This window comes from Molothrus ater, chromosome 1 (assembly GCF_012460135.2).
Source record: "Molothrus ater isolate BHLD 08-10-18 breed brown headed cowbird chromosome 1, BPBGC_Mater_1.1, whole genome shotgun sequence".
Classification (NCBI taxonomy): Eukaryota; Metazoa; Chordata; class Aves; order Passeriformes; family Icteridae; genus Molothrus; species Molothrus ater.
Window position 1 is genome coordinate 67200937 of NC_050478.2, and position 25681 is coordinate 67226617.

The 25681-nt window shown below is 43.8% G+C and overlaps 1 protein-coding gene across 1 annotated transcript in view; it reads right to left on the reverse strand.

Moving 5' to 3' along the window:
- BMP6 (bone morphogenetic protein 6) overlaps positions 1-10576 on the reverse strand; it is an 87497-nt gene extending 76921 nt beyond the window's left edge. The window contains exon 1 of the mRNA XM_036406318.2: positions 10144-10576. Within this exon, the coding sequence (XP_036262211.1) occupies positions 10144-10576 (433 nt within the window). The remainder of the gene's footprint in view (positions 1-10143) is intronic.
- Between the last annotated feature and the right edge of the window lie 15105 nt (positions 10577-25681).

The window sequence follows — 25681 nt, forward strand, 5'->3', positions numbered from 1 at the left end:
AGGTCAGTAAAACAGGTGAGACTGCAGGACCAGAAGCAAGAATTTCAGGGATCTCATCAAAGCCCTGGTCCAGTCATAACCCCTGGGCCTCAGCTTAGTTATTTGGAAAATCAGTATAGAGTGACTTGCATTTGTCAGAGCACACTGTGAGAGTTAAATGCTTATGAAGTGTTTTGAGGTTCTGAATAAGAGACAGTGTAGTATCTTGATGTTGTCTAGCAAGTAACGAGCATTACGTATCCTGCAGAATGGAACATTTTTGGACAGGACAGCTGCTACAATCATTAAAGTTTAAAAACTATCACATGCAAGAGACAAGACACAGACATCTCAAAGAGAAAATCTACTGTAGTATGTTAAACAAATGTATTTTCTCTCCAGCTATCTTCCATAGCATAATAAGTTGGAACTTCCTTAAATATAAGAACTCTTTTTTTTAAAGTCTCCCTTCATTTCTCTTCATTCCATTCCCCCTCTGCCTTTTTTTTTTGTGGGTTAAAAAAAAAATCTAAAAAATAAAAAAAAAATTGAAAGAGCAAGCCAAGAGATTCACAATCACCAAAGCCTGCAGAACATACAGTGAATTTTGGCAGAACATGCATGTTTATCCATTTCATATGTTGTTTAAATTATTTTTATAAACAAGTCATTATCTTGCATAGCCACTGCTTGGTCCCTTTCATGTCAAAGATGTTTGATGTTACAATAATTAAGCAAAAAGGTCTGCATGCTTGAAATGATGTCTCAAGATGACGGTTTGTGGGCAAGAGAGGCTGCTGCTTTTCTAAAATGAAGGGCTTCTTTGCCAACCTTCATCATTTAAGTTGAGCACCTGGATTCTGTACTTGTGAATCAAATCTTTGTGTAGATATTAAAACATGAATTTCAAACCAGGCTTAAATTTTAGAACTATCCTCCTACTTTTTTGCATCAAAATTGCGCACACATGTCAAGACTTGCAGAGAAGCCTCTCCCTGTTTGCATACAAAAGTTTTGAAGAACCAAGCCTGGCATCATTATGAAGACTCAGGTACATTAAAAGTGTGTAAGGCCTCTTCCTGCAGCACACCACCAACGTGGCCAAAAGTAGTGAAGAAACATGAATGGGAAGCCCATGGTAAGTGACATAGGAAATGCTTCCTCCTGTTTTCCGGCAGAGCATCTGGCAATTAAAGACTGCTGCCTCTACCTCTGCTCATCTGAATTTGGACTGAAAGAGGGAGCTTGCACCTCTGTGCCATGACGAATTAAAGCTGTGACCACTTCTTTAATCCCTGATACAGAATACCTTTATCCAGATATTTTAAAGCAGTTTGAAAAATATGGAAGTTAGGCTGCAGCAATTGTTCATGTTCAAACAGCTTTGTATTATTACACAGTTTACAAAGACAGAGGCAGACAAGTCTTTTGCGTGTTGTACGCATTAGTTACAGTTAAACCTCATTTTCCAACTTATTTGGATAATTTTATTCCCCATAAAAAGACTGGAATTGACTGCTAAGAGCTTTACTCTTCTGGTTTTCTCTCTCAAGTGGTCTGGAAAGCCCAGGAGAGACAAGGATGCAAGGAGGCACATCTGTTTCACACCATAGCTGTTGACCCTTTCCTCCCTCCAACACCTCTTGGCTTGTGTGTGAAATTATCAGACCCTGCTCATGAGCTCTAATCTGTTCTCATTTTTTAAGTGCTCTTTGTTGCCTGGTGTGGAGCCTAACACTTGTGCTTCAATAGACATTATGTCACCCTTCAGCCCTTGTACAAACAGAGTGTCTAATACCTTGACCATACATGCCACGTGAACGCGATGAGGTGAGCGACAAGATAAGAAAGCTGCAGCAGTACACTTCAACGTAAACATCCCTGTGCATGCTTTAAACATGGCACATTTTACAGCCTGCACTTGATAAAAGAAACTGCAGATCTCCATTTGACAAGATTTTGGGTTGAACAAATATAAATTCGTTAGAACAGTGTTTCAAACAGCCAATTCATACATTTCTCACACTGCAGACAACCATTAACATACATGGAATAACACATCTTTGGAATACTGTTTGAAAACACTCCCTCATTTACTATCAGGAAATTTGACTCTTCAGAACAAGTGTTAACACTGTCTTGTTTAATTTGTAAAGCTATTCAAGCCATGAAGTACATCTGCACATTCAGTATATTTCCAATACTGTGCTTCTGTTTTCATTTTCGAAATGTTTTTATTTATACACTAATATTTGACCTAAGAATGTTCCAAGTTTATATGGAGCCAGCTGTTCTAAATTCTGGTTATACTGAGCATTAGTGCAAAACATCAGGTGATATCATTGGATATTTTTAAGGGGAAAGTTCACAGGAAAGCAGTTATGTATTCTTGTGATTAACACCACATTGGATCAAAACAGTCATGTCTAGCTCTCTGAAAAATACAGCTACTGTTTTAGTTAGCAGAACACTTCGGCTCTGTCTACATTATCCTTTTTTGCCAAAAGTTCCCACTGTTGCTACCACTGATTCAATTCTGTCATTGTGCTATGATGAACACTGCTACGTAAAATAAAAAGAGCTGAAAGCAGCGCTGTCAAAATCTTTGTGCCCTTAAAAACAAAACAAAAAAAAAAATCTCATTACATCACCAAAAAAAACCAACCAACCCAAAACGCAAACAAACAAAAAAATCCATTCCAAAACTCTACCCAACACTACAAGACTGTTTCTTAAGTAACTGAAAGTTCAGGAAATGCCAACCCCAATCCACAGCAGTTTTTAGGAATCAAAGTCCATTACGAGGTATTAAACACTCCTGCAATCCCACAGGGACTCAGCTTCTTTAATTAAGCTTTTTTCTCCTGCAGCAGCCCTGCAGCAGCTGCAGCCACATGCCCTTCCCAGAGCCCCTGTGTGGGAGCTGCTCTGGGTGCAAAGCACCAGGCCCTTTAGATGCTGCTGCCAGCCACCCCTGCTGCAAGGGCTGCAGAAGGCACCACTCCTCATCCCCTGCCAGCCACGACTGAAAAAAAGGTGGAAAGAAACAACTCACTGAATGTTTTCAGGCATGTCTCCTCACCCTCAGCATACCATAGCTACAGAATCCCAGTCCGAAAGGCCTTCCCAATTCCCACTTAGAATTCCAGGCAATTTGGGCTAGAATGGCTCTTCAGAAGTCATCCAGATCAACCCCTGCCATGGGCAGGAACATTGTTCAGTAAAACAGATTGCTCAAAGCCCCATCCAACCTGACTTTGAACAGCTCCATGGATGGGGCATCCACAGCTCTTCTGGGGAACATGTTTCAGTGTCCCACTACTGCTGTTGGAAAAACTTCTGCCTTCTGTCCAATCTAAACCTACCCTCTTTGAGTTTAAAACTGCTGCTTCAAACAGGCAATCTAGGTATGACCCAAAACCAGTCTCCAAGAATCAGGTGGGCAGCTGACAGTTTCCCAGTCCTTAACCTCCATCTCCCAGGCTCTGAGGTCTGATACTTGCTCTAACAAATGGGAATCTCTCACCCATGAGCCATTTTTCCTTTTGGGCAATAGTGCTTGCTCTTTGCTTCACACTGCTATATAAATGGTCAAGTGGAAATGTTAAATTATTAGGAGGTGGGCTGTACCTTACAGCATAGCTGTGCATCTGCTGGGATACAGCAGAAACACACAATGGGACTGTTTATGTCCCAAGTAAATCATACCTTCCTCTAACCCCCTACAAGTTAGCAATGAGGCAAGATGACCTAAAAAGAATCGTGACTCCATGGCATGGAAAGTCTAAACACCACCTTCCTTCCTCCTAAATCACAAACACTGCTTAGAAGTTTATATTTAAAACTACAAAAGAGAGTGTAACCACTGCAATGCACCGGGCTAGACCCAGCAAGGATCCACAGCTCCTTGGCAGAGGTACAAGCCTGCAGCAAGCAGTCCCAGCAGGAGCTCAGCACAAGACATCCATGACAGCTGCCCAAGTGATTTTCTGCTAAAGCCATGTTGAGCTGGAAAAAAATTGCCAAGAGAAAACCTTTTTATAAAAAGTGGTTTAGCTTCAATTTTTTTTTCTGAGGGAAAGAACTAGGAAGTTCTGCTTTTATTTAAAAAAAAAAAATAATAACCACAAAAAACCTCACCAGCCCCACACCTGGGTTTCTAATTCAAAATGCAACTTTTCATTTATATACAGATAAAAAATTTGGCTTGAAGTAATCAAGACTGGTTTGGCAATACTAGCTTTTTAAATTACAATAAATTGCTGTTGTTATTGTTGTTGCTGGAAGAAAAATTTGTGTGAAATGTTGAAGTCTAAGACCGTAAATTTTGAAGCTCTGAAAAGCTTTCACAAGACAGAGAATAATCCCACTAATGTCACACTGTCTGCTCCCAGTAGCTTAGTCCAGATGACAATCAGACTTGGATAAATTGCTTACATGAACATGACTCTCCACTCATTTCAACAGTACAAGTTTTGAAGAGCAGCATTTCCAGGAGCCACACACCTTCCCGGGCTCCTAGCCTAAGGCAGAAGGATGACTACGGTCCCTCAAATTCCAAGTCCAGAGGAGCTGAGGACTTCTAAAAGACCATTTTCCCTTTCTTTAACAGTGTTGTCAGGCAGCTCCACACTAGCAGGCAGCTTGCAAACAGCAGCTACTCCAAGGAGATTACATAAATGAGGATCTCGAGCTGCATCAGTTGAACAGCAAATATAAGGCTGTTCTTCAGCACTTGGGAATCTGTCTTGGCATCAAAGCCCACTATACAAGGCTTGGCAGAAGTCAGTAAACTCATTCCCATCATCAGCTTAATGATTTCTAGTATTGGCCTGCTCTGGACACACGTGGAGGACACTGCTCACATGCCGAGCAAGTGAGGCTGTACACAGCCAGCTGGCAGCACAGCCAGATCTGCAGCATCACACACTCCAGTTATTCCCTCTGAGTTGATGTCTTGACCTTTACAACACGTGGCCAAGAGTACAAACAGATGGGATGACAGTATGAATGGTATGGTCCCATCAATCCAATCACGCAACATCCCTGAGACATCTTGGTTGCCTAATTTTGTATCTCCCAACAGCAAACATGGTGCTGGGAAAAAGGCAGGTGGGCTGATCAAATCCTTCAGATGAAAAAACTCACCTGCTTTAGAAACACATGTAAGGATGGAGCACTGGTTGGAGCACTGCTTCCCTCTCATGAAAAGCTGTGCAGAACAAAGGCATATTGCTTGCACCTAAGGTGCTATGGATTTGGGCAAGATCGTTCCTAGAAGGAAATCTGGTAGGTAACCACTGCCAAAAAGATGAAAAGCCTGTCTGTAAGACATCACATCCATAAGGTGCTGCTTTATAGGCAAGGAGAAAGAGAGTGTATTTGTACAACAAGTCTTATATCTACCTCCAAGCAACTTCCTTGCACTGAAAGGGAGCACCCTTGCCCCAGCTGACACTTGAAGTCTTGCAGGGAAGATGGGGACTGCCTGGAGTTTGGAGATTCAAAAATAGAAGAAGAGTCTTTCCACCCCAACCCCAATTCAAATAGTGTTGAAGCTTCAGGGCTGACTGCAGGACTGGCTGGCAAAAGGTGAGCTTCCCCTCAACCTTTTGCATGAAGCCCTCCCAAGGGATCTGTGGGTCTTTTGATAAAAGGGAAAATCCTCTCTCCAAAAGTAGTCATACAGTGAATCAGTGCTGCTAGTCTGCTACAAAAAGCCACAATGCTGAATAACCAGGTACCACGTCCCAAAGCACACTTTTTATGATCCTTATCTCTGGCAGGTTTGATGGGTTCAGACTTTTCCTGCACATCTATCAACAGCCCCAGATTTGGGTCACAGCAGAAACTCAGACTGCCACTGAATTCCTTAGGTTTGATTGTAGGAAGTGCATGGCTTTTTTCCTCTCAGTGTGGATGCCAGGATAGGAAGACATGGGTGAAGACCATGTTCTGACACAGGATTGCTTCACAGCACTCTTCATGATACACAAATAATTCTGGATGCCATTAAAGTAGCAACGTCTTTGAGAGCCTTGTTTTCTGCTGCTTCACACAGCATGCACTACTCTGAAGACACCAGCTGGTGAAACAGAGGATGCAGCGCAGATCTCCTTCACACCAGCACTGATGTGCCTGAGAACACTGGGGTCAAGCTGTCAATCCAGCATCACTGCCTCAAGAAGTATCTCCATACCAACCCTGGGCTGTTCTGCCAAGAGGAGATAACCTTATCTCGTGCCATGAGGAAGGTACATTTTCCAGATAGGAAACATTAATAGATGTTATTCTCCCAACACTACCGTGTCAAGACATGCCACATATTTATATCAAGGCTGTTCCTACAAGAAGAGCTGAACAGTTTCACAAAGACAACTGCTGGCCCACAATGCATTCCCCCACCCCAGCCCCACAACCCTGCTCTACAGCCATTTCCACAGCACAGGAATTTGGTACCCTGCTTCTTCAGTGAATCCATGCAGATATTTCCATCTGTGCTGGCTATCCAGACTTCCTATGTGTGAAATGAAAAGAAACAGGCACTTGTCAGATGCTTCATCCTAATGAAAACACCCAAAACAGACACTTCTAGGATCATCTTGCCGAAAAAGGGACTAGATTTACCAAGGTCAGGTTATGTTTTCTGTCAAATTATGTTTTGGTATTTAACCTGATAGATTAAATTTATTATCTGAATTATCTGAACTGGTTTATATTTCATGTGATTTTGCTTATAATGGGAACAAAAAAATATTTCTCCTCCCTGATACTGCTGTCCAGGTGCAGTTTTTTTCATAAAACTAAGTGCTAAGCGTCTCCTAGAAACCCTGGACATACTAAGCTCCCCTATAATCAGTCACTCTGGGAATCATTGCCCACACCACAATACAGACACCACCAGGTAAGCAAGATAAATCCCAGATTCCCCATTTCAGAGACTGATATTTCTTGTCCTCCTTGTAAGACAGCAACTCCCAGTGTGTGAAGAACCTCCACACTTCTGTGACCTTCCTGTTTCACTTTAAAAAAAAAAACCCAAAACAAAATAGAAACTATCTCCAAGAACACTATCACCTTTGAGGCTGGGACAAGCCTGCACTGCCTGAATAATCCAAGACCTCAAAGTCCCTCAGCTTTGCAAGACCTTTGCAAAGAGGACTCACGCCCCGAGCACATATGGAAACATAGCCTTCCTCAGAGAGAAAACACATCTGCTGTGTCCCCAGACTGAAGGATGTAGGTTGGTCAGGAAGGGCTGGAGCCCTGCATGTTTAAAATCAGCAATGACTACAAGCTAGTGACTCTTTTCGGGCTACAGGGCTGGAAAAATTAAATGCACTTTTATAAGCACATCAACACCTGCAAACTTTCATGACAAAGTAGAACTCCTCTGCACAGCTGACCTAGATGATGGCTTTCCAGCACAACAAGATGCATCAAACTTTTGTCTGGCTCTGAGCTGCAGCAGAAGCAGCATCAGCACCTGCAGGCAGGTCACCCACACTGACTTGACACTCACACAGCCACATTCACCTGCATATCCAGGTGATACATCACATCTCTTTAGTAGTTGCCTCTTCAATAATGGAATGGGAAGTCTTTAAGATTGAACATAAAGTTCTTCAGAAGTCAGTTTTAACTGAACAGAAGTAACTGTATATATGGCCACATGCAGAAAGCCCCAACTAAAATAATTCTGGCAGTGTCCACTTATAAGCAGACTCCAGCTGTGAGTTTTCAGGGTTGTTTGACATGTACTTCATTGGATTAGTCAGTGTGCTTGAAATCAAGAATTCTTCCCTTTCTGCTGTGAACCCACCATCTTTTGCTGCATTTAATGCTTCATCTAATAAACTGCTTTGACAGATTACAAGGTGGCTTTCTCCCATCAAACCTTTGGTTTCTATATTGGAATATAACCTTAGGCTTCCTCTAGTTTTGCGATCTGAATTACCGTTAAATGGAAAAGAAAATGTCAATACACAGGTGAAAGACCCCAAAAAATCCCTGGTATGTCAGAGAAGCCACAGAAAACAGCCAAACAGCTGTTCAGTCCCAGCCCATCGATTTGTCAACACTCTGGCAACAAACAATCACGTTAAATGACATTATGGTTTATGACTTGGGACTTGGAAGTTGATGAGAAATTTCTACAGTTGATTCATGCTTCCTGAGACACATAACTAGCATTTCAATTGCACTATTTTACTACATTACATGAATAATTTTCCTTGTTGTTACAGAAGGGTCTAGATCCAAATTCTCAGAACTGATTTGAATCATATGAGTGGAAGGGGTTGATTTCAAAAGAAACACATACTTTCAGATTATACCATCTAATAATATTGTCCTGGTGCTTTACAAACAGCTAATTACCTTCTTAAACACCACATGCTCACACTTATCCCTGAAATCAGGTCTTTAGGGAACTACCTGGCCCCTCGCAGGCACCTTGTTTCACATCCCTCAAGTGCAATGTGACATGGGGGTTGCTTATAGACAACTACAGTCAGCACCACACTTCTTAAACTCACAGCTCTAAGTATAGGTCCTGAAAGTCCACAAGGCAAAGAACAGGGACAGCAGCTCTGTGTATTCAAAGGACAGAGAGGTTTGGGGAGGCTGGGAGGGAAGAAAAACAGGTGCCCTTTGGATTTAAAGCCTGTACAGTATTTCCCAGATCTCAGCTTCTGAGCTGAGACCACAGACCATGCCAGTTTCATCGATGGACAATTTCAGGATGTCTCAATATATCTGAGCTCTGAGATGGCAACACCACCTAAACCTCCCTGAGCTGACTTAAAACAAGGCAGATGAGACCCTGACAGCTACACACCTACAGTACAAGGAGACACCAGGGCTCCAGGCTCCTGGAAGGTCTGAGCACCTAAGGCAGCTCAATTGTACCCTTACGAGTTGTGGCTGCCTCAGTTTCAATGCAAACAAGTCCTTTAACAACTATTTGCAACTCTTCTGACCTACCACGGGATTTCCATCAGGTACAAAAATTAATCAGCTCTTGTTCTAGATGCACAGAGCATGGCACAAAGCTATTGAACACCTGTACCAGCACTGAGAGCTCCGAAAATTTCCTGCTCCAGTGACATAGCCTTGCTCCAAACGAGTAAACACACAACAAATTCAGTTTGGTTTGTTTTTGTTTTTTTTTTAAACGAGACAAGCTGTTGTAGTTCTGGCACACAGCTCTGGCAGCACAAGTAAAAAGGCAAAGTCTTCAGCTGACTGGCTAAGACACTTGAGCTTCACAGGAATTCCCTAAAAAAAGGAACTGTTATTTGCCAACTGAAATATTTTCATTCTCCACGTTAGGCTGAATCTAATTACACTGTTTCCTTACAATTGCATAGTACTAAGAGCTCCTCTAAGTAAAAAACTTAATGATTTTCCCACTGCAATGCCTGCCTCAGAGCCCTTCACATCGCTGACAGGATGATTTGTTTGAAGAGCAGGTTGACGTCTAACAAAACTTAATTTAAGATTTCCACATGACACAGACTTTTTTGCGTTCCTGTGCTCAATCGCCAGAATAACCTACACAGAGTAGTACACATATTCACCACCACACTAGCTCTGACCCCTTAAAATAAAAACAAACAAAAAATATTTAAAAATGAGAAGATGAGGACACCATGAAGTAGTGTGGCTATGCTTTGTTCAAGCCCAGAGTCTTCAGTCCGGCATGTCTGTGCTGCTGGACCTTGCATAGAGTAACTGCAACCTGTACTCCGGCATGACTCCAGCTCTGCTACCCAAGAAGCAGCAGAAGGTGTGCTTAATTCTGAACTACTACAGGCTACCATCAGAACAAGGACTACTAAAACAAAAAATTATTCTTTTTTGTCTTCCTTCCTCTCAGTCCCTCCCCCCAAGGTTTTGCATGCTGGAGTACATTCTTTTTTGACTGCTTGCGAGAGGTTTTGCCCTTCCCCAAAGTGAGCTGCCCTCCTGGCCGAAACCCGCGCAGTCCAAGGTGGGTCCTAGCCGGCAAAGCCCCGACCCCGTCGCGCCCCACCGGGGAGCGGCCGCGCGTCCCCCCTGCCCGGACCAGGGATGTCCGCGGGACGGACAGACGGACGGGGGACTGGCTGTGTGGGCTCCGCGCGTCCCAGGACTCCCTCCCTCCCTCCTTCCCTCACTCACCCAGGTTGACGAAGCTCATGACCATGTCGGCGTCGTTGAGGAAGGCGCTGTCCTGCGGGCTGGGCAGTGGCGGGGCAGGGGTCGGCGGGCGGCCCCCGCTCTCCGCGCCCGCGCTGCCCTCCGCGCCCTCGGCCAGGGAGTGGTAGAGGTCCAGCATGAAGCGCGGTGCCGCTCTCAGCCGTCCCGGCGGCGGGGCCGGCGGCTCCCGCGGCAGCGGCCGGGGCCGGTGGGGCAGCCCCAGCACCGAGAGGATCTCCCGCTGCATCTCCCGCTTCTCGTGCGACTTCAGCCGCCGGTAGAGGAAGCCCGAGCCGGCGGCGGCGGCGGGCGGCGGCGGCTCCCCACCCTCGGCGGGCAGCGCGGGCTCGGCGGGGCGGCAGGCGCCGCTCAGCAGCGCCCAGCAGCAGCACAGCCAGGCCAGCCGGCGCGGCATGGCGCTCGGCCGGGCGCAGGCAGGCGACGTCCCCGCTCCGCGCTGTCCCCGCGGGCTGCCCGCCGCCCTCCAGCCCTGCCCCCCCGCGGCGGGTTCGGCCCGGGCCGGCGGGGGGCGGCCAGGCCGGGGGGGCTCAGCGCTCGCCGCCGCGCATGGCCGCCCGCGGGGCAGCGCGCTGCGGAGCCCCCCGCGCCCGACGCCGCTCAGGTGCGGCGGGGCCGCCCCCGGCCCGCTGCGGCCGCTCAGCGCGCCATGCCCCTGCCCGGGGGATCCGCGCCGGGCCGCGGGGGCTGCGGACGGCGGGAGAAGGAGCAGGGTGAAGAGCCGCAAACTTTTCTCGCTGCTAGGGAGCAAGGGAGGCAGAGGGCGAGCGAGCGGCTCCTGCGGCTGCAGCCCCGGTCCCCGCGGGCTGGCCGGAGAGCGGCTGCTGACAGCGAAGGCAAATCAGCAGCGCGCCCGCCTCTCGGCGGGGCGGGCGGCCGCTCCTCCGGGGCGGGGAGCGGGCGCAGGTAGCGCGGCCCCGCGGGGGCGGACGGGCGGGGGGAGCAGCAGCAGCAGCAGGAGCAGGTTGAGAAGCGCCGGCCCCGTCGGGTGTCGCGGGCTCGCTGCGCTGGAGCGGCGCTCCGCCGAACTGCGGCTCCTGCCGCCTCTGCCGGCTTGTTTCTTGTTAAAGGAAGGGTTTCGGCCACCCTTCCTGCCCCCAGCGGGTGTTGGCTATTTGTCCTGAAAATAGGTGGAGTTTTCTAAATGTGAATAAGCGTTGCGGTTTATTTTAGCAGGTTACGACATACTCCACAGCTTTTTTTTTTTTTTTTCCTGGAGTATCTTGGAGAACTGAACGTGAAACTGTGGTACATGGCTGAGACTACCCAGGTACCCCACGCCAGCCCTGATTGATGGAGTATCGGTCTGCATCCTGTGGAGCAGGCTATGCTACCAGAAATTAACATACCCCCTCCTACAGTAATGCTGCAGCTCTGATTTCATCACTTTCATCAAAGAGTGAAAAAAAAAAAAAAAAACACCAAAACCCAAACACCATCCAACACTCCAATAACAGCAGTTTGGTTGAGCGAGAGGCAGCTCTTCCGTACCCTGATTTCTGACTTCATGTATCTTCCTCAGACTGGATGAGTAAAGTCAGTCTAGTCTCACTGAAATCAGTGCAATTGCTCTAGGTTTGAACTGGGATAATTTCATAGGAGTTGGCTCGAGAATAATATCTGGACCATTTGAAGTCACTGGCAAAATTTCCATTAACTTCATTAGAATCAGATCTGGCAATAAGCTCATAATCAGCTTCCCAGAGACACAGCTGAGAATATTCAGGGCAGAATACAGTATTTTCAGAAGTGGAGGTTACACTGAGCCTTCACGTCTCTGAAAGCAAGGTTACAGATGTGTGCTTTAACTGCACCAGTCAAGGAATACTGTAATGCTGGATATTTAAAAACTTGTTTTGATAGGGAAAAGGGTATTAATAGGAGATTTGAGCATACAGTCGTGGGGGTGGGAGGGAGGAGTACAAGTTGCTTTTGCAACTGTCTTTTTTTTTTTTTTTTCCCAGATTGTGAAGACACTCAGAATTTGAAAATGGGGTTGCATGGGACAGCACAGACCCAACAGGTTCCTTTTGGTGTAGTGGATCTCACTACCTTCATGAAAGAGGTCTGTGTTTCCCAGGAAGGACTCAAGAAGGCAATGTCCAGGGAAATTTTTGTACTGCTGGTTCATTTATTCACTTTTCTCAACATAGAGCAGTGGGACTGCTTTTTTTTTTTTTTTTTTTTATTAGATGAGACTAGGGCTCACTCCCAGAGAGGTGGTGAGCAACACACCTTTCCTTCCTGTAAGGCAGTGTGGGATCCTACTGGGAAAACCCAGGTTCCCAGGAGAGAGCTCGGTGCACAAGCTGTCTCCTTCGTGAACTGAGAGGGATGCAGGACATTTTGCAACCCCTTAGGACGGGTGCCTGGAGGTTGGGAGGAAGTGCAGGAGCCCTTAGGTGAGTGAGGGACGTTTCCTAGGCAGGTACTTTTCCCGCAGGTGGTGGGGGAGAACAGCCATTTCCCACAGACATTCACTTCCCGGTCCCTGAGCTCGTTTGGGTGTAGCTCCTGTCGCTGTGTCCAGAAGAGCTTTGTAGCCTCGGCTTCCTGTTTTGACAATGAGAGAGGGAAATGTCCCATTACACGGTTATTGCTGAAGAATGAACCCTTCCATCTGAAGTGTCCCCTGCTTCTCTCAAAGATAGGAAGAGAAGGTGCACATTTAGCAACGGACAGTGCCAAATTCTGGAGGAGCTCTTGGGTGTTTCTGCTCTTCTGATTCTCAAACATGTATCAAACCTTTATGGTTTTAATCTGAAATAGTGGTTACTGCAATAAACAGCAGCTGTTATAACAGTTGGAAGCATTTGGGCACCTGAGTTTAAAGAAGTCTGAGGACAGGGACACACAGCAAACCTTCCCTCTTAAGTTACTGGAGGTAAATTCCCTCGTGTAGGTGGGAAGTACACGAGGTACTTCCCTCGTGTGCTTAAGGAGAGGTAACGCCCTCCTTAAGAAGTTATTGCACCTTATTAAGTTTAAGTGTTCCAACTTTTTTCCCAGTAGTGCTTTCCAGAGTTGTGCACTGCTTATGCCTGGAAATGCCTCTGCTTGTGGATGTGAATGCTTTACTGGGGGATTCAGTTAATGCTATCAGACCTATGAAAGCTACAGCATCACTCAGCAGCTCAATGACGCTGAAAAGGACTAGGTCTCCTTCCAGAGGTCACATGCAGTGACTCTCTCAGATTTTTTGCCATCTGAAAGGGCAAGCTTCCCAAAAGGATTTTAGGACTTTGGATGAGAGCTGCATACCTAATTCTCTGAAGGAGAGCACAGGCTCTGTATTCTACAACTGCTGCAGGCTGAGACACACACGTTTTAAGAGTTAAACATAGATTTTAGAGTTACCGGCAGGACTTTGGATTTTTCGCAGCCAAAAAGCCTTTGTAGCATACCTGCCGTCCAAAACTGTATGGTAACACATAATTTCATTCGAGTTTTCGCTGTCAGATCTTCAAAAATGCTGCGAGTCCAGGTTTTTGGGTATCGTGCAAGTCACCAGCTTTCCCTGCTCATGACGGACATCTGGCGGCAAAGTGGAGAAACTCGGGTCTGTTCCTCGAAGTTTCCCTCGTTGGCAAGTCAGCAACAAAACATTTCTTTGTCTCTCAAACAAACAAATAAAACCAAAATCAAACCAAAATAAATGAAAGCAACAAAAGAAACCAACTACCCCCAACCAAAACAAGCAACACCCCCTCTATATAATACAAAAAGGTCTCCTCCCTCCCCCAGACAAATCCTTATGTAATTTTCTGTCCTTAAGCCAAACTTTAGTCTATATTCAGTCCCACACATGGTCAGTGCTTCATGAAGAAAGTCGTTTATACATGACCATGAACAGAGCCTGTACTCCACAGAATACCCATCCCAAGGTGTGGCATGGGGCCAGCAAGGATTAGCTACAGCTGTTAGTTTCTTCTGATAGTGACAGTGTTTAGATTATATGCAATTAAAAGCTGGACTACCTGTTTCTAGTCAGAGAGGATTTACTGGATTTTCAGTTGTCTACTTTTATCAAATCCTTCCTTGCTCTTATTTAAGCAAATTAAGTTTCCTCATTGTTTTATGCAAAAGTTGTGAGGAGCAGTTCAAGGCACATGAAGCACTGAAGGAGTAAAGAGGTAGTTCACTTTAGTTGGAATCCTTCAGAATGAAAAGAACCAAACAACAAAACAAACAAACAAAAAACCTAGAACAAACTAACAAAAAAATAGAGTTTTCATAACAATGCCTTAAAATACACTACCTCATCTGTACTCATGAGGAGAACTATGCAAAATCTTCATCAATTGTCCCAGGTACTGGGATTACACAACACGAGCAGAATGATACACATTAAGTTAAATTTTTTTCAGGATTAATAAAATACTGTTGAATAGAGTGGAGAACTTACTATTCTAATGATCCCTTCTCCATCTCCTGAGCAGAGAAAAGACACAACTTTGCCCCAGATGAACCTCTGGCTACCCAGTGCCTGTGACAAACACAGGCTCCTATGCTCATGGGGTCAGCAAGGACACTGCAGTAAGGGCAGCTTCGGTCCCCACACTCATTTTGACAAACAAAGTGGGTGGGTTTTTTTAAGTAATGTGGAAGAGATGTAAGTAATGACATTTGCTTTCTAAAAAAAAAACCCCAAACCCTATGTTGTACAGTAATGACATAGCTGGAATGAACTATTTGCAGCACTGCACTTGGAGAGGTTGAAAATGCAAACATGCCTCCTAATTTTAGTGTGTCGGTTTCCAAAGTCTGCTTGTGCAATGAGAAAGAGTGGTTGAGTATAACCTTAGTTCAAAGATTGGAGCAGGCTAAAAACAGCATTTGCTATGAAGGCTCAATTTTTTCTTTTTGCTTGCTGAAAGAACTTTCTCCACTGCAAGTAGAGGCAGTTGAAAAATAGTAACATCATCTTATTTGCACATAGCAAACCACTACTCTCTTTACTCATAAATCTCATCTAAAAATATGCAATGGTAATTTCCCAGATCAGAACTCTTTAAAAAATGGTTATTAATATCAATTCAATAACACAACTGGACTGCTATCCCTGCAAAAGCAAACAGTTAAATGTGAAATAAGTCCCAGTGTGGGATTCACAAACAATTCCAACTCTGTTCCAATACTGGCCTCCATCTTCACCCTACCAAGGATGTACTTGTGTATGAACAATTGTACCTTAAATTTTACTTGAAGTTAACAGTATCAAGGGAATCTGACCTGAAATTGCAGCAATTAAGTAGATATTAATATATTGCATTATTGATATAATTTTTCTGGGTATTTTCATGGTATTTGCATTTATTTTCATTTTTCATTACTGGTATCTCAGAGAAAACTGCATTTCTTATGAACAATGAAAACTAGAGAGGTACCTGGCTGCAAGAACCTGAATGCTGCAAAAAGAGGTGACAAGAAGAGGAGAGACCCTCACTCCATCCTCTACTGGTGTCAGATGGTGAGCCATCAGCCAGTGTCCCTCCATGAGCGTTGTCTGGCATACTGATTAGAAAAAATGAACACCAGTGGTGTTAGCTCATAACAGGAGAATGAGCTGTAAGACTCTGGTTTTAGCAAGTGGCACTTTGCAGCACTCTGCACTAGCCAGTTACTAGAATCAGTGCATAATCTCTACCTCAAGGTGGTAAGGAAAGGATCCAGATGTATTTCCCACATCATGGTGCTTAGGTACTCGCTGTTCATCCCCCTGGCTATCCAGCTCCCTGTCAACAGAGGAGGATTGGGCAGTGTACTTTGCTGGAACAATTCCCTTCCACCTCTGCCTTGTCCTGCTGCCAGCTTTGAGCACACACATCCCTCTGTGGCTGGTGTTGCAGAGAGGCACCTACAATTGCTTTCTAGGGCTGAACACCTGAGCTGTCTCACCTGCAGAGGTGCACATTTCTATACAGACAACAGAAAAAATATTGGAGATGTAAGGGCCTGGCCATCACCTTCTGCCTTGGGTCAAAAAAGAAAAAAAAAAACCAAAAAACCAAGACCAATGACAATGGTTAAGGAAAGAACAGCTGTTAAAATTGCTCCCAAACACTACAGAATGGGGCTGGAAAATATCCTGGAGAGAAAAAAAAGAAAGGTTCTGAAATCTTATTTAAAGTAACTCCAATGAGGTCTGCTCTTACAGTGTTCAAAATATGTCTTTTCAACAACACTTTTCAATAAAATTGGGATAGACCCAAGTAGCATGGGGCCGCAGTGGGGACTGCCAGATTATTAAAGTTTGAAAATACAAATGCCATTCCCAGCAGTATCCTATTGTAAAGTCCACTGTACTCAGACTGCCTTTCCCTTATCTATTTGCACACAGGGGCAAGTTTTCAATGACAAAGGGTCCTAAAGGTCCTCCAAAAATAAATGTAGAGACTGTTCCCAACTACTTTGGGCTCAGTCTCTGTTTTGTACCAGAAAGCCAAGTGGCCTCACACCCATCCCACCCTGGACATCTCCTTCCTGGGTGGGGCAGCTGCAGGAAGCCTGACAGGCAGCTTGGTGCCTTTTCCCATCCTCAGCCATCTCCAAGGCTTCCCCACTGCCACCATTACCCCTTCTTGCTACAGAGCTGCCACCAAGGGTTTTTCTGCCTTGTGGTCTCCTCAAGCTCTGGGGAATAAAGCACATTTCCTACAGTTCTTTGCCACTTACTAACATTCAGTAGACACCACTAGCTTTAATTCACTTTTGCTTTAAAAGGCACCTCATACAGTGCCAAATCAAACATGGTATTTTAGGAAAAAGCAGGGTCCCAGAAGACACTGCACAGGGCAGCAAGTCTACAAAGGCATTTTTAGACATCAAGAACTGTAGCAGCTTAAAAAAAACTTTTAAACCCCTGTTGTCTTATGGCTGAGCCTTTTGTTTCATACACTTTTCTTTTAAGCACTCCCTCATACCCCAAAGAGAATATTTTTCATTACCCGTACTTACTGTGACAGGTAATAGCCTTATGGATTAGTTCCTTAAGGGAACTGCTTCAGCTGAGAAGAAAGAGAGCATGAATTCTTCCCAAACACAATTTAACATTTAAATTTAAGAGATGCACATTGCAATAATCGTTTTGTTAACAAGTCAGGAGAAGAGCTGAGGTAAGCAGCAGCCATATAGCAATTTTAGCTTAAAAGATGCAGCTGCCATTGTGCACTAAACAAGTTTCCATGCCAGCTCAAGATGAGGTAACTCAGAAAAAAGAATCATCTTTTTTCTTTCTACAGGAAATGTTTAGAGGCTGATAAAAGAGATTTTGTACATGTGCCTTCTGGAGGTAGGCAGAAACCACAGAGAAAGAGATGTGGTTTCTTTGGACACTATTCGAAGGAAGCCTTGTAAAAGAAAACAAAAAACCAAATTTTCTGTGTCCTTAGTGTTCTCTAAATTAATAAATTTCCTCCTTGGTGAAGCAGAAGTGATAAGCAGCTAGTAATTGCATTGCTTTTGAGAGGCTTCAAGTTTCCAGAGCAACAGCACGCCTGTAATGCAGGGCTTGTCTTTGTTGCACTGTTGGCCCAAAGAAGAGCTCAAATTTTCTGTCTCAGCCAGCTTGCACACAAGCTCTGGAGTCTCTATCCCTCCTGCAGGATGTCAGCAGCCCAGACCTTACTGGGTCCCCAGGGGATGCAGGCTGAGAAGCCATGGCTGCTTCTCAGGGTAGGAAAAACCAGTTGGGACATGGCCACCTGGTGTCATTGGGCAGCATGGATGCTCCCTGGAGCCAGCACATCCACACAAGTCAGCGTGGCTGTGGGCACAGGCTCACAGGCACTGAAAAGCAGGCAAAATCTTCCCTTGCCAGACTCAGCCCCTGCAAGCCATTCAGAAGGGACTTGGGCAGCTGGTCTGTTCCAGGTCCACACAGGTCTTTGTTCCTATGTAAAAGGATGACTCACACTGGGTGGAAAGAGTAGCCCCTAATGTATTGTTGCTGTTTTCATATTTGACAAGTACAGTACTATAATAAATAATGTAAAACAATGAATAAATAATGTCAACGAGAAGATATGATTAGCTTAAAACTCAGTACCTCCCGTACTCCCGTGTTTAGGATGCCAGAGGTCAGACACCAGAAGCTGCAGGGTTGTATTGACATGGTGCTCTGCTCAGACTTTCTAGATGGATGGAGCACTGTCACCAGCCTCTATCTCACTGAGCAGGGGTGGTGGGACAGCCTCTGAAAGCACAGCAATGCCTGCAGGACTCTCACTCTGTTCTGAAATTAAATGTTGTTGGGACTGCTCTCTGAGGCTGCCCTCCCACCAGAGAGGGGAGGCTCATGACCACAGCACTCCTCCCTTACTTCCCAGGACTGCCTCTGGTCAGGCCCAACACCTGCCCTCCATGGGAGCCACTTGAGATGGCACTGCCTGGCCCAAGCTGGAATAACGCCCGAGACCGCAGGGACAAACCTGTGCCAGGACCCAGCAACATAAGCAGTCGCTGCTTAATGTATGGGAACAGATGTAGTGTGAGTTGCCTGGGATGCAGGCTGGATGCTTCCTGAGCATCTTTCATGGCAGCCCTGGGAAGGGCACTGCTCTTGGTCCTGGGCAAGCAGCGACATTTTGTGCTGATGTGAATTAAAAACACTATTCATTTCAAAATGCTACCTGAGGTTTGGGGCAGTTATTTGCAAACTGCTGAGCAGAGCTCCCAGTAGAAATGCAGCATTTGGCTTGGGAAGGAAACATTTCTAAGCTAACTTCTGGCTTAGAGTAATTCTATTCTCTTACGACGTCTTTATTTCACTCAGCTTTGAAGAGATAGAGGAGTCAGATAATTAATTATAAACGACAGTTTAAAAAAAAATAACCAGTCATTCCAGAGTCTTGAAGCCCCAAGACAAAATTGATACACCAGTGACAGCATATGGGCCCTTGTTAGTGTGGAACCAAATGCCTGCATCTGATCTCCATTAGAGAAGCCTCTGTTCACTTCCCTCACCCAAAATGATAGGGAAACCCATTTAATCTTCTTTAAACCATACGACAACACTCGGTGAGTTTTGTTTCCTCCCACGTAAAATAAAATGAAGCAATAAAATATGATAACAGTCCACCAAGTGATGTTCCAGTTTCATTTATGTGATGTTCAGAACAGTTTCTGGTAATAAAAGGAATGGGTATTCGAATGAGGTATTATGGTCAGCAGCCTGTGGGAAGATATATTTAGTTTAAATACTAATAATAGCCTAAGAGCATCAAAGCAAGATAATGGAATGTGACAGATGTTGGATGTTCTCTCTTTGCAGTGTGCCAGATGTATAAATTACTGTTTGCATGACAAAAGGGCCAAGAGGCCTCACTTTTGGATTCAGGGCCCTCTGAGGCTGGGCTCTGCAGACAAGAATGCAATCCCTTTCTCATGGTTTATCCCCAGCCAGAAACCCAGCCCCACAGCCACTCACTCACACTGCCCTGGTAGGATGGGGAAGAGAATCGGGAGGGTAAAAGTGAGAAAACTTGTGGGTTGAGATGAACACAATTTAACAAGCAAAGAAAAACAAGGAATTATCAGCTACTTCTTGTTTTCAGGTGGGTGTTCAGTCATCTCCAAAAAAGCATGGCTTCATCATGGGTAACAGTCACTTGGGAAGACAAATTCTGTAACTCCAAATATTCCCCCTTCATTCTCCTTCCCTGGGCTTTTATATGCTGAGCACAATGCCACGTGGTCCAGGAGATCCCTTTGGTCAGCTGGGGTCAGTTGTCCTAGATCTGTTACTCCAAAACTTCTTGTGCATCCCCAGCCTACTTCTTGATAGGGTGGGGTTGAAAAGCAGAAAAGGTCTTGTCTTTGTACAAGCACAACTCAGCAATAATGAGAAACATCTCTGTATTACTGACACTGTTTCCTGCACATACTCAAAACACAGCTCCATGCTAATTACTGTGCAAAAATCTTTATCACACACAAAACCAGCACACTCTCCCTAAAAATAGAAATGGCAAGTTATTTTTATCATGTATATCAATGTTTTTGCATAGCCTAGAGCATCCTTAAAGGTGGCATTGTCAAAATGTTCACATGAAACCCATTTATTTCCCCATGCAGGTCATCCAGCAGTGAGCCTGGCTGTGTGGAGCAGTGCTTGGCAAGGTGCTGACTCCAGGCTGGCTGCCTGGACTGAGATCCAAAGCTCCTGGGGGATCACTTCATTTGGGCAGTCAGACAGTGCCACCAGCAATTGGAGGAACCCTTTCCAAGAACAAATGCATACATATACTACAGACATTTTCTTGGAATTACATTACTGTCAGAAATGCTCTGCACAATTGAGCACTATCATTAGAAAGCTTTTTTAGTATTTGCCCTTCAGTTTTACATTTGAAGAGGCAAAAAGCTATCTATAATGTCAATTGCAGGCTCACGTTATAGAAATAACTCTGAAAAGCAGCGTTGACCTCTGTGTTTTACTCCCACCAGTGATATCTGATACTCATTTCCATGTAATTTGTCTGTCGTATGAACTAAGACTGGATTTCTAAACTCAGACAAAGCCCTTCACAGACTTTCACAAGTATTTATCATTGATCCATATTATGCCCTGCAATATATTTTTTGTAGACTTGATGCCATCAACAAAATTTTACAGAAGCTGTAAATTAGTAAAATATGGGATCAGTGCTATAGACTGGGAGTTTCCAGCTCACATCCTCTCCAAATTGTTGGCTCTGTGAAACTGTCAGAAGGAAAATACAGAGACCTGCTATAAGTCTCTGTAATCCATGCAGTAAGACTTGCCTTTCCACAAAAAACTGTCCAGGTTGGAGCTGTATGAGAATTAGATGAGATGATGATGTTGTTGGGAATTATTCCAAAGGGCCAACATGATGTTCCATACAGCTACTCTGTGATTTGCTAAATGACTGTGATCTTTGCTCTGACATCAAAGTCCCAGGAACTGCAAACAGTAAGCACACAGCTACACCTCTGTCCAGCATAATATCATTTGGTGCTGAATCACTCCCACACCAGAGGATAACCCCTTTTAGGCCTTCAACTGCACCCATCTGAGCTCCAACCATTGTCAGAGCACTCAGATGTTCCAGCACTTAATGAAGTCGTTCTTACGGGTCTCTGCAGGAAAAAAAGAGATCTATTTTCACTCAGAGAACTAAGGAACAAGAAGAATTAAACATCTATTCCATGGTTAGATGGGAAAATGAGAGCTGAATCCTGGTTTTCTGGTTTCCAAACAGTTCCCTAAACATTAGCCTCTTTTTCCTCCAATAACAGATTCAAGATGTTACAGGATTCTGACATATGGATTTCCTCCTGCCGCCAAAGATTTCTGAGCATTTGGGGTTTGATCAGCCACTGTCACCACCATGTTTCTTCAAAGAGATGTCCTGAAGTGTTCTGATGAGCAGCTGCAACCCAAGCAGGGAGAAAGAGAAATGGCTCACAGATCCTCAGAGCTACTACGCAGATATGCGGTTGGGATCAAAGGGAACTGCAGATGACAACAGCAGTGCTTAAAAGTGATCTTGAGAGTTGCATTTTCTTGCACAAAGTTTTATATAACCACACCACTTTGTTCTCAAATATTTGAGCAGGTTAGTGACAATTAATAAACTGTAATCATTATAACATGACAACATTGAAGCCAGTGTGGTGAAAGTGCTTTGTATTCCCAGGCATCCTACAGTCATCATCATCTTCAATATCTGACCATAACTCAGATCCAAGAAAGTATTAGAACAGAATAGACTGCCAACAATTGAATAATTAAATACCTCCTTGATCAACTACTTCCTTTACACAGAGGCCCGTGTGGTTATTATATTACACTGTCATCATTAAAATCTTTGGCTGTGTAAGGCAGAGCCTACAACACTCTGTTCTATGAAGTACAGTTAGAGCAATCCAGCACCAGAAAATGTGGGGTTTTTTTGTTCAAATCATATGTAAATTTAAGTCAGCTAAGATACACTAAGCAAACAATAGTAACAACTAAGGTAAACTTCCCCAGCCACCAAAGGACTTCCCAAATGTCAAGGGAGCAATTTCCATAGGAGACAGACTACAGTTCTCCCCTTCTTGCTCTCAGGCTATTTTTTTTTTTTTTGCTCTCTGAAGGCATCTCAGCATGGTGTAGACTCTATGAAATTTCCTGGTAAATGATCATTGAGGTACAAATAAATACAGGTTTGGTAAGAAGCTCTGAACTCTGACAATTAGTAGGTAGTGTTGTCCATTTGCTGGCAAGTGTGGTTCCATGGGAGACAATGTGAACTCTGGATGTGTGACCCAGTGGGAAACTCAAGGATATACAATGAGCTATGAAAATGCCACTCTCCAAAGAAGAGAGCCAGGAAATTAAAAGACAGAGATTCATCAATTCCCAGATCCCAAATAATTTCCAGCAGTTGTTGTACAGCTAATTATTTCTCATCCCAAATTTCTTCCAAAAATGACATGGGCTTTACTGCTCAAAATAAGAGAACTGAGTATTGCTGCACAAGTCCGCGAGACCGAAACTTTCTGCCCCCTCCTTGGGTCCTGCCTCTTCCCAGCACCCTGTTCCTCAAACTTGCCTTTGCTTCTGAAATTCCTACCTGAGATTCCACAATCTTAAAACTCCAAGCCTTCCATACCAAATTTCCCACAAAGACAATTAAAGAAAATACATCAATAATATGTTTTCATGCACTCTGCTTCCACAGGATTTCCCACATATCTCTGTCCTTCAAGGATGTGGTAAGGAAAACACTGGGACTAGGGGTTTGCTTTGCTGGAATATTAAAATGGCAAATGACCTTTAATTTTTCTTGTGAATAAACTATCATAATCCTTTGTGCCTTACCTTTCATCAAACACATATAATAATTTTTATTTCTATTTTCATTGTCTGTGCCCAACTGAAAAAAAACTTGACAGAGTTTTAGTTCCAGGAAATTTGTTAGTTGTGGCTACAATTGCTAGGCATGCCTTTAGAGGAATTTGAATTAACAGTTGATCAATTTAAATTAACAGCAACTGCACCAATGAAACATCCCAAGCCTTGGTAACATTGTGGTAAATTATTTACTTTTGATTTTTTCCAGGGTAGAGAAAATGGGAAGAATTGCAGAAGAATAATGAGACATAAGGAGTGCAAGACCTAAAAGGACTGGATCAGGAGGGAAAATTGAGTGTGGGTATCACCAGAGATGCACTGGAGTTCAACAACAACCAAAAAAAAAACCAAAACCAAAAAAAAACCAAAACCATAGTTCAGGAAATTGAGCTACTGAAATCACTTCTTCTCTCAAAATTGAGATGTTCAAACTACAAGCTTAAAGATACTTTCAGCATTATGTTCAAATTAATTGAGTTTAACTCACTTAATAACCAATTTTCATTTGTGTCACTTTTAATGTGTTTGTCCTTTTCAGGAGCATCTTGGCCACTGCAGAGTCGACCTAATGGTAGACCTTTCTCACATCCCTTCCCAAATTCAGCATAACAGCATTTGAAAATTATTTCTTTCTTTCCCTATTGATGGCTCTGACTGATTAGAAGTCATTTTGGATTACTATACACTAACAAAATCCCTTGCTAACATTGCCAGCACATGCTCAAGGTCCACTCAAATTCAGCCTCTTAACACTTTTCACTGTACTAACAGAAGTCATTTTAAGGTTTCTTAATTTTCAAGCTTACCCTAAGAAAATGACAATTTAAAAAGGTGACCAAAAAAAAAAAAAACCCAAACCAGTAAGGGTAGCAAATCATGAGGGCTTAGGTCTTATTCTCAAATGGGTTTGCAATCTTAAGTTTTGCAAACCTGGATTACGTCCAAACTAGACACTGATAAGTTTAAGAATGGGATTTACAGCAAGATAGAGGTTTTACCAATGTAAAATCTGTGTATGTGCATTTGTACATAGAAGTGGCTGTGAGCCTAAGAGCATTTTCAGATACTTAGCATGTGCCTTTTCTAGAGAAACTTTCTCAAAAGTGCACTGAGATGACACAGAGGACTCCAAAGTGTTCTTTTCTCCAAAACATATCAGTCAGGAAGAAAACACTTCCAGTCCACCAGCACTGCACACTTGCCTCTTTCAACAGCCCCGTGCTTAGGAAACTTTTAATGAGGAAGAATGCCATTGGAATGTTCTAAACCCCCATACATATATATACATTTATATACTATTTTGGTATAGTACACAAGAAGTATCTAATTTTACAGAAACACAATTCAGTGGATAAATAAAATGGAATGGAGGACGCAAAGATTTCATCTGAGACCTCAGACCTGTGCCTGACCTGAAGTATTTGCAGCAAACTTGACCTTTGCAGCAATTCTGTTTGCAACTAATCTGCATGCTGATCCTGGGTTTTGTTTGACCAGTTTCCATTTTTATCAGTAGAGTTTGATTAGCTTATTGGAGACTGCTGCACTGTGACACGTCCCAAACAACTACCAATGCCCTAAAACTCAGCAGTCCCATTTAATTAGACCTGTATGGGAGAAAAAGTAACTCAATGGGAAAATAGGGACTGTTACTGCTTGTCATATAGTAAGCAGAGAGAACCCTCTCTAACTGTTCACAGCCCAGTTTAAGGTATAATGGACTAGCAGTTAGAAAAAAAAAAATTACTTGCAAACTGAGAAAGAAAGTGAAGATTTTCTTACTGCCTTTTCTATTGATTCACTCTTCAGAACCAAACTGAGCTTTTAATTAATGCACAAATCTGAGAAAGGACAAAACAACATTTAAATTACCATTGATAAATGCCCAGCCAAAAGTAATTACTTATTCTACTGTGGCTCATTAAGAAACTGTTCCATTAAAGAACAGTTAAATAATGAAGTAGATGAGAGAGTTAAGGTTAGGGGAGCTAGTGTGCAAATGTGAAAATGCTTGTAAAATGCTCAGATTGTACTTTTAAAAGGCATAATTTTTCACCCTGTTTCCAACCCACCTTAGTTCTCCCTTATATCTCCTCACTGATTAAATGAATCTTGCCATTTTTGCCTGTCTGCAGCTGGAAGGAATCAGCTGGCTACAAGGGAGTTGCAGGGAGATGGTAAAGGGAGAGGGAGAAATGGATTTCAGAGGACTTAAGCTGAGCACCACCATGTCTAGTCCAGCTGAGCTCAGAGAGCAAGAATATGTGGAGACAATGGACTTGAGCTGGGAGTGTTAGAGGGGGGTGGATATTGAGCTGCAGAAAGACCTCAGTGCCATTATATAAAGTAGGAAGGCTAGAATAGGGTGACAATATAAAACTGCTGGGTGGCACAGACTGTATTCACATAATTAGGCGTTATTCTGCATTATGGTTTTGGCTGCATATCCCAGCCCCATAATCCTGTTGCTACCATAACGAAAGACAAAAATAACTGATAGAAATCATCTCCCTTAACAGCTTGGCTTGATTTCTCCTGTTATGCTCCAATTTCACATTGCAATATCCCTGCAATAATAAGACATAAATGTACAGTGTTGAGCACCAAGAATCACTGATCATTTAATAGAGAAATAACCCA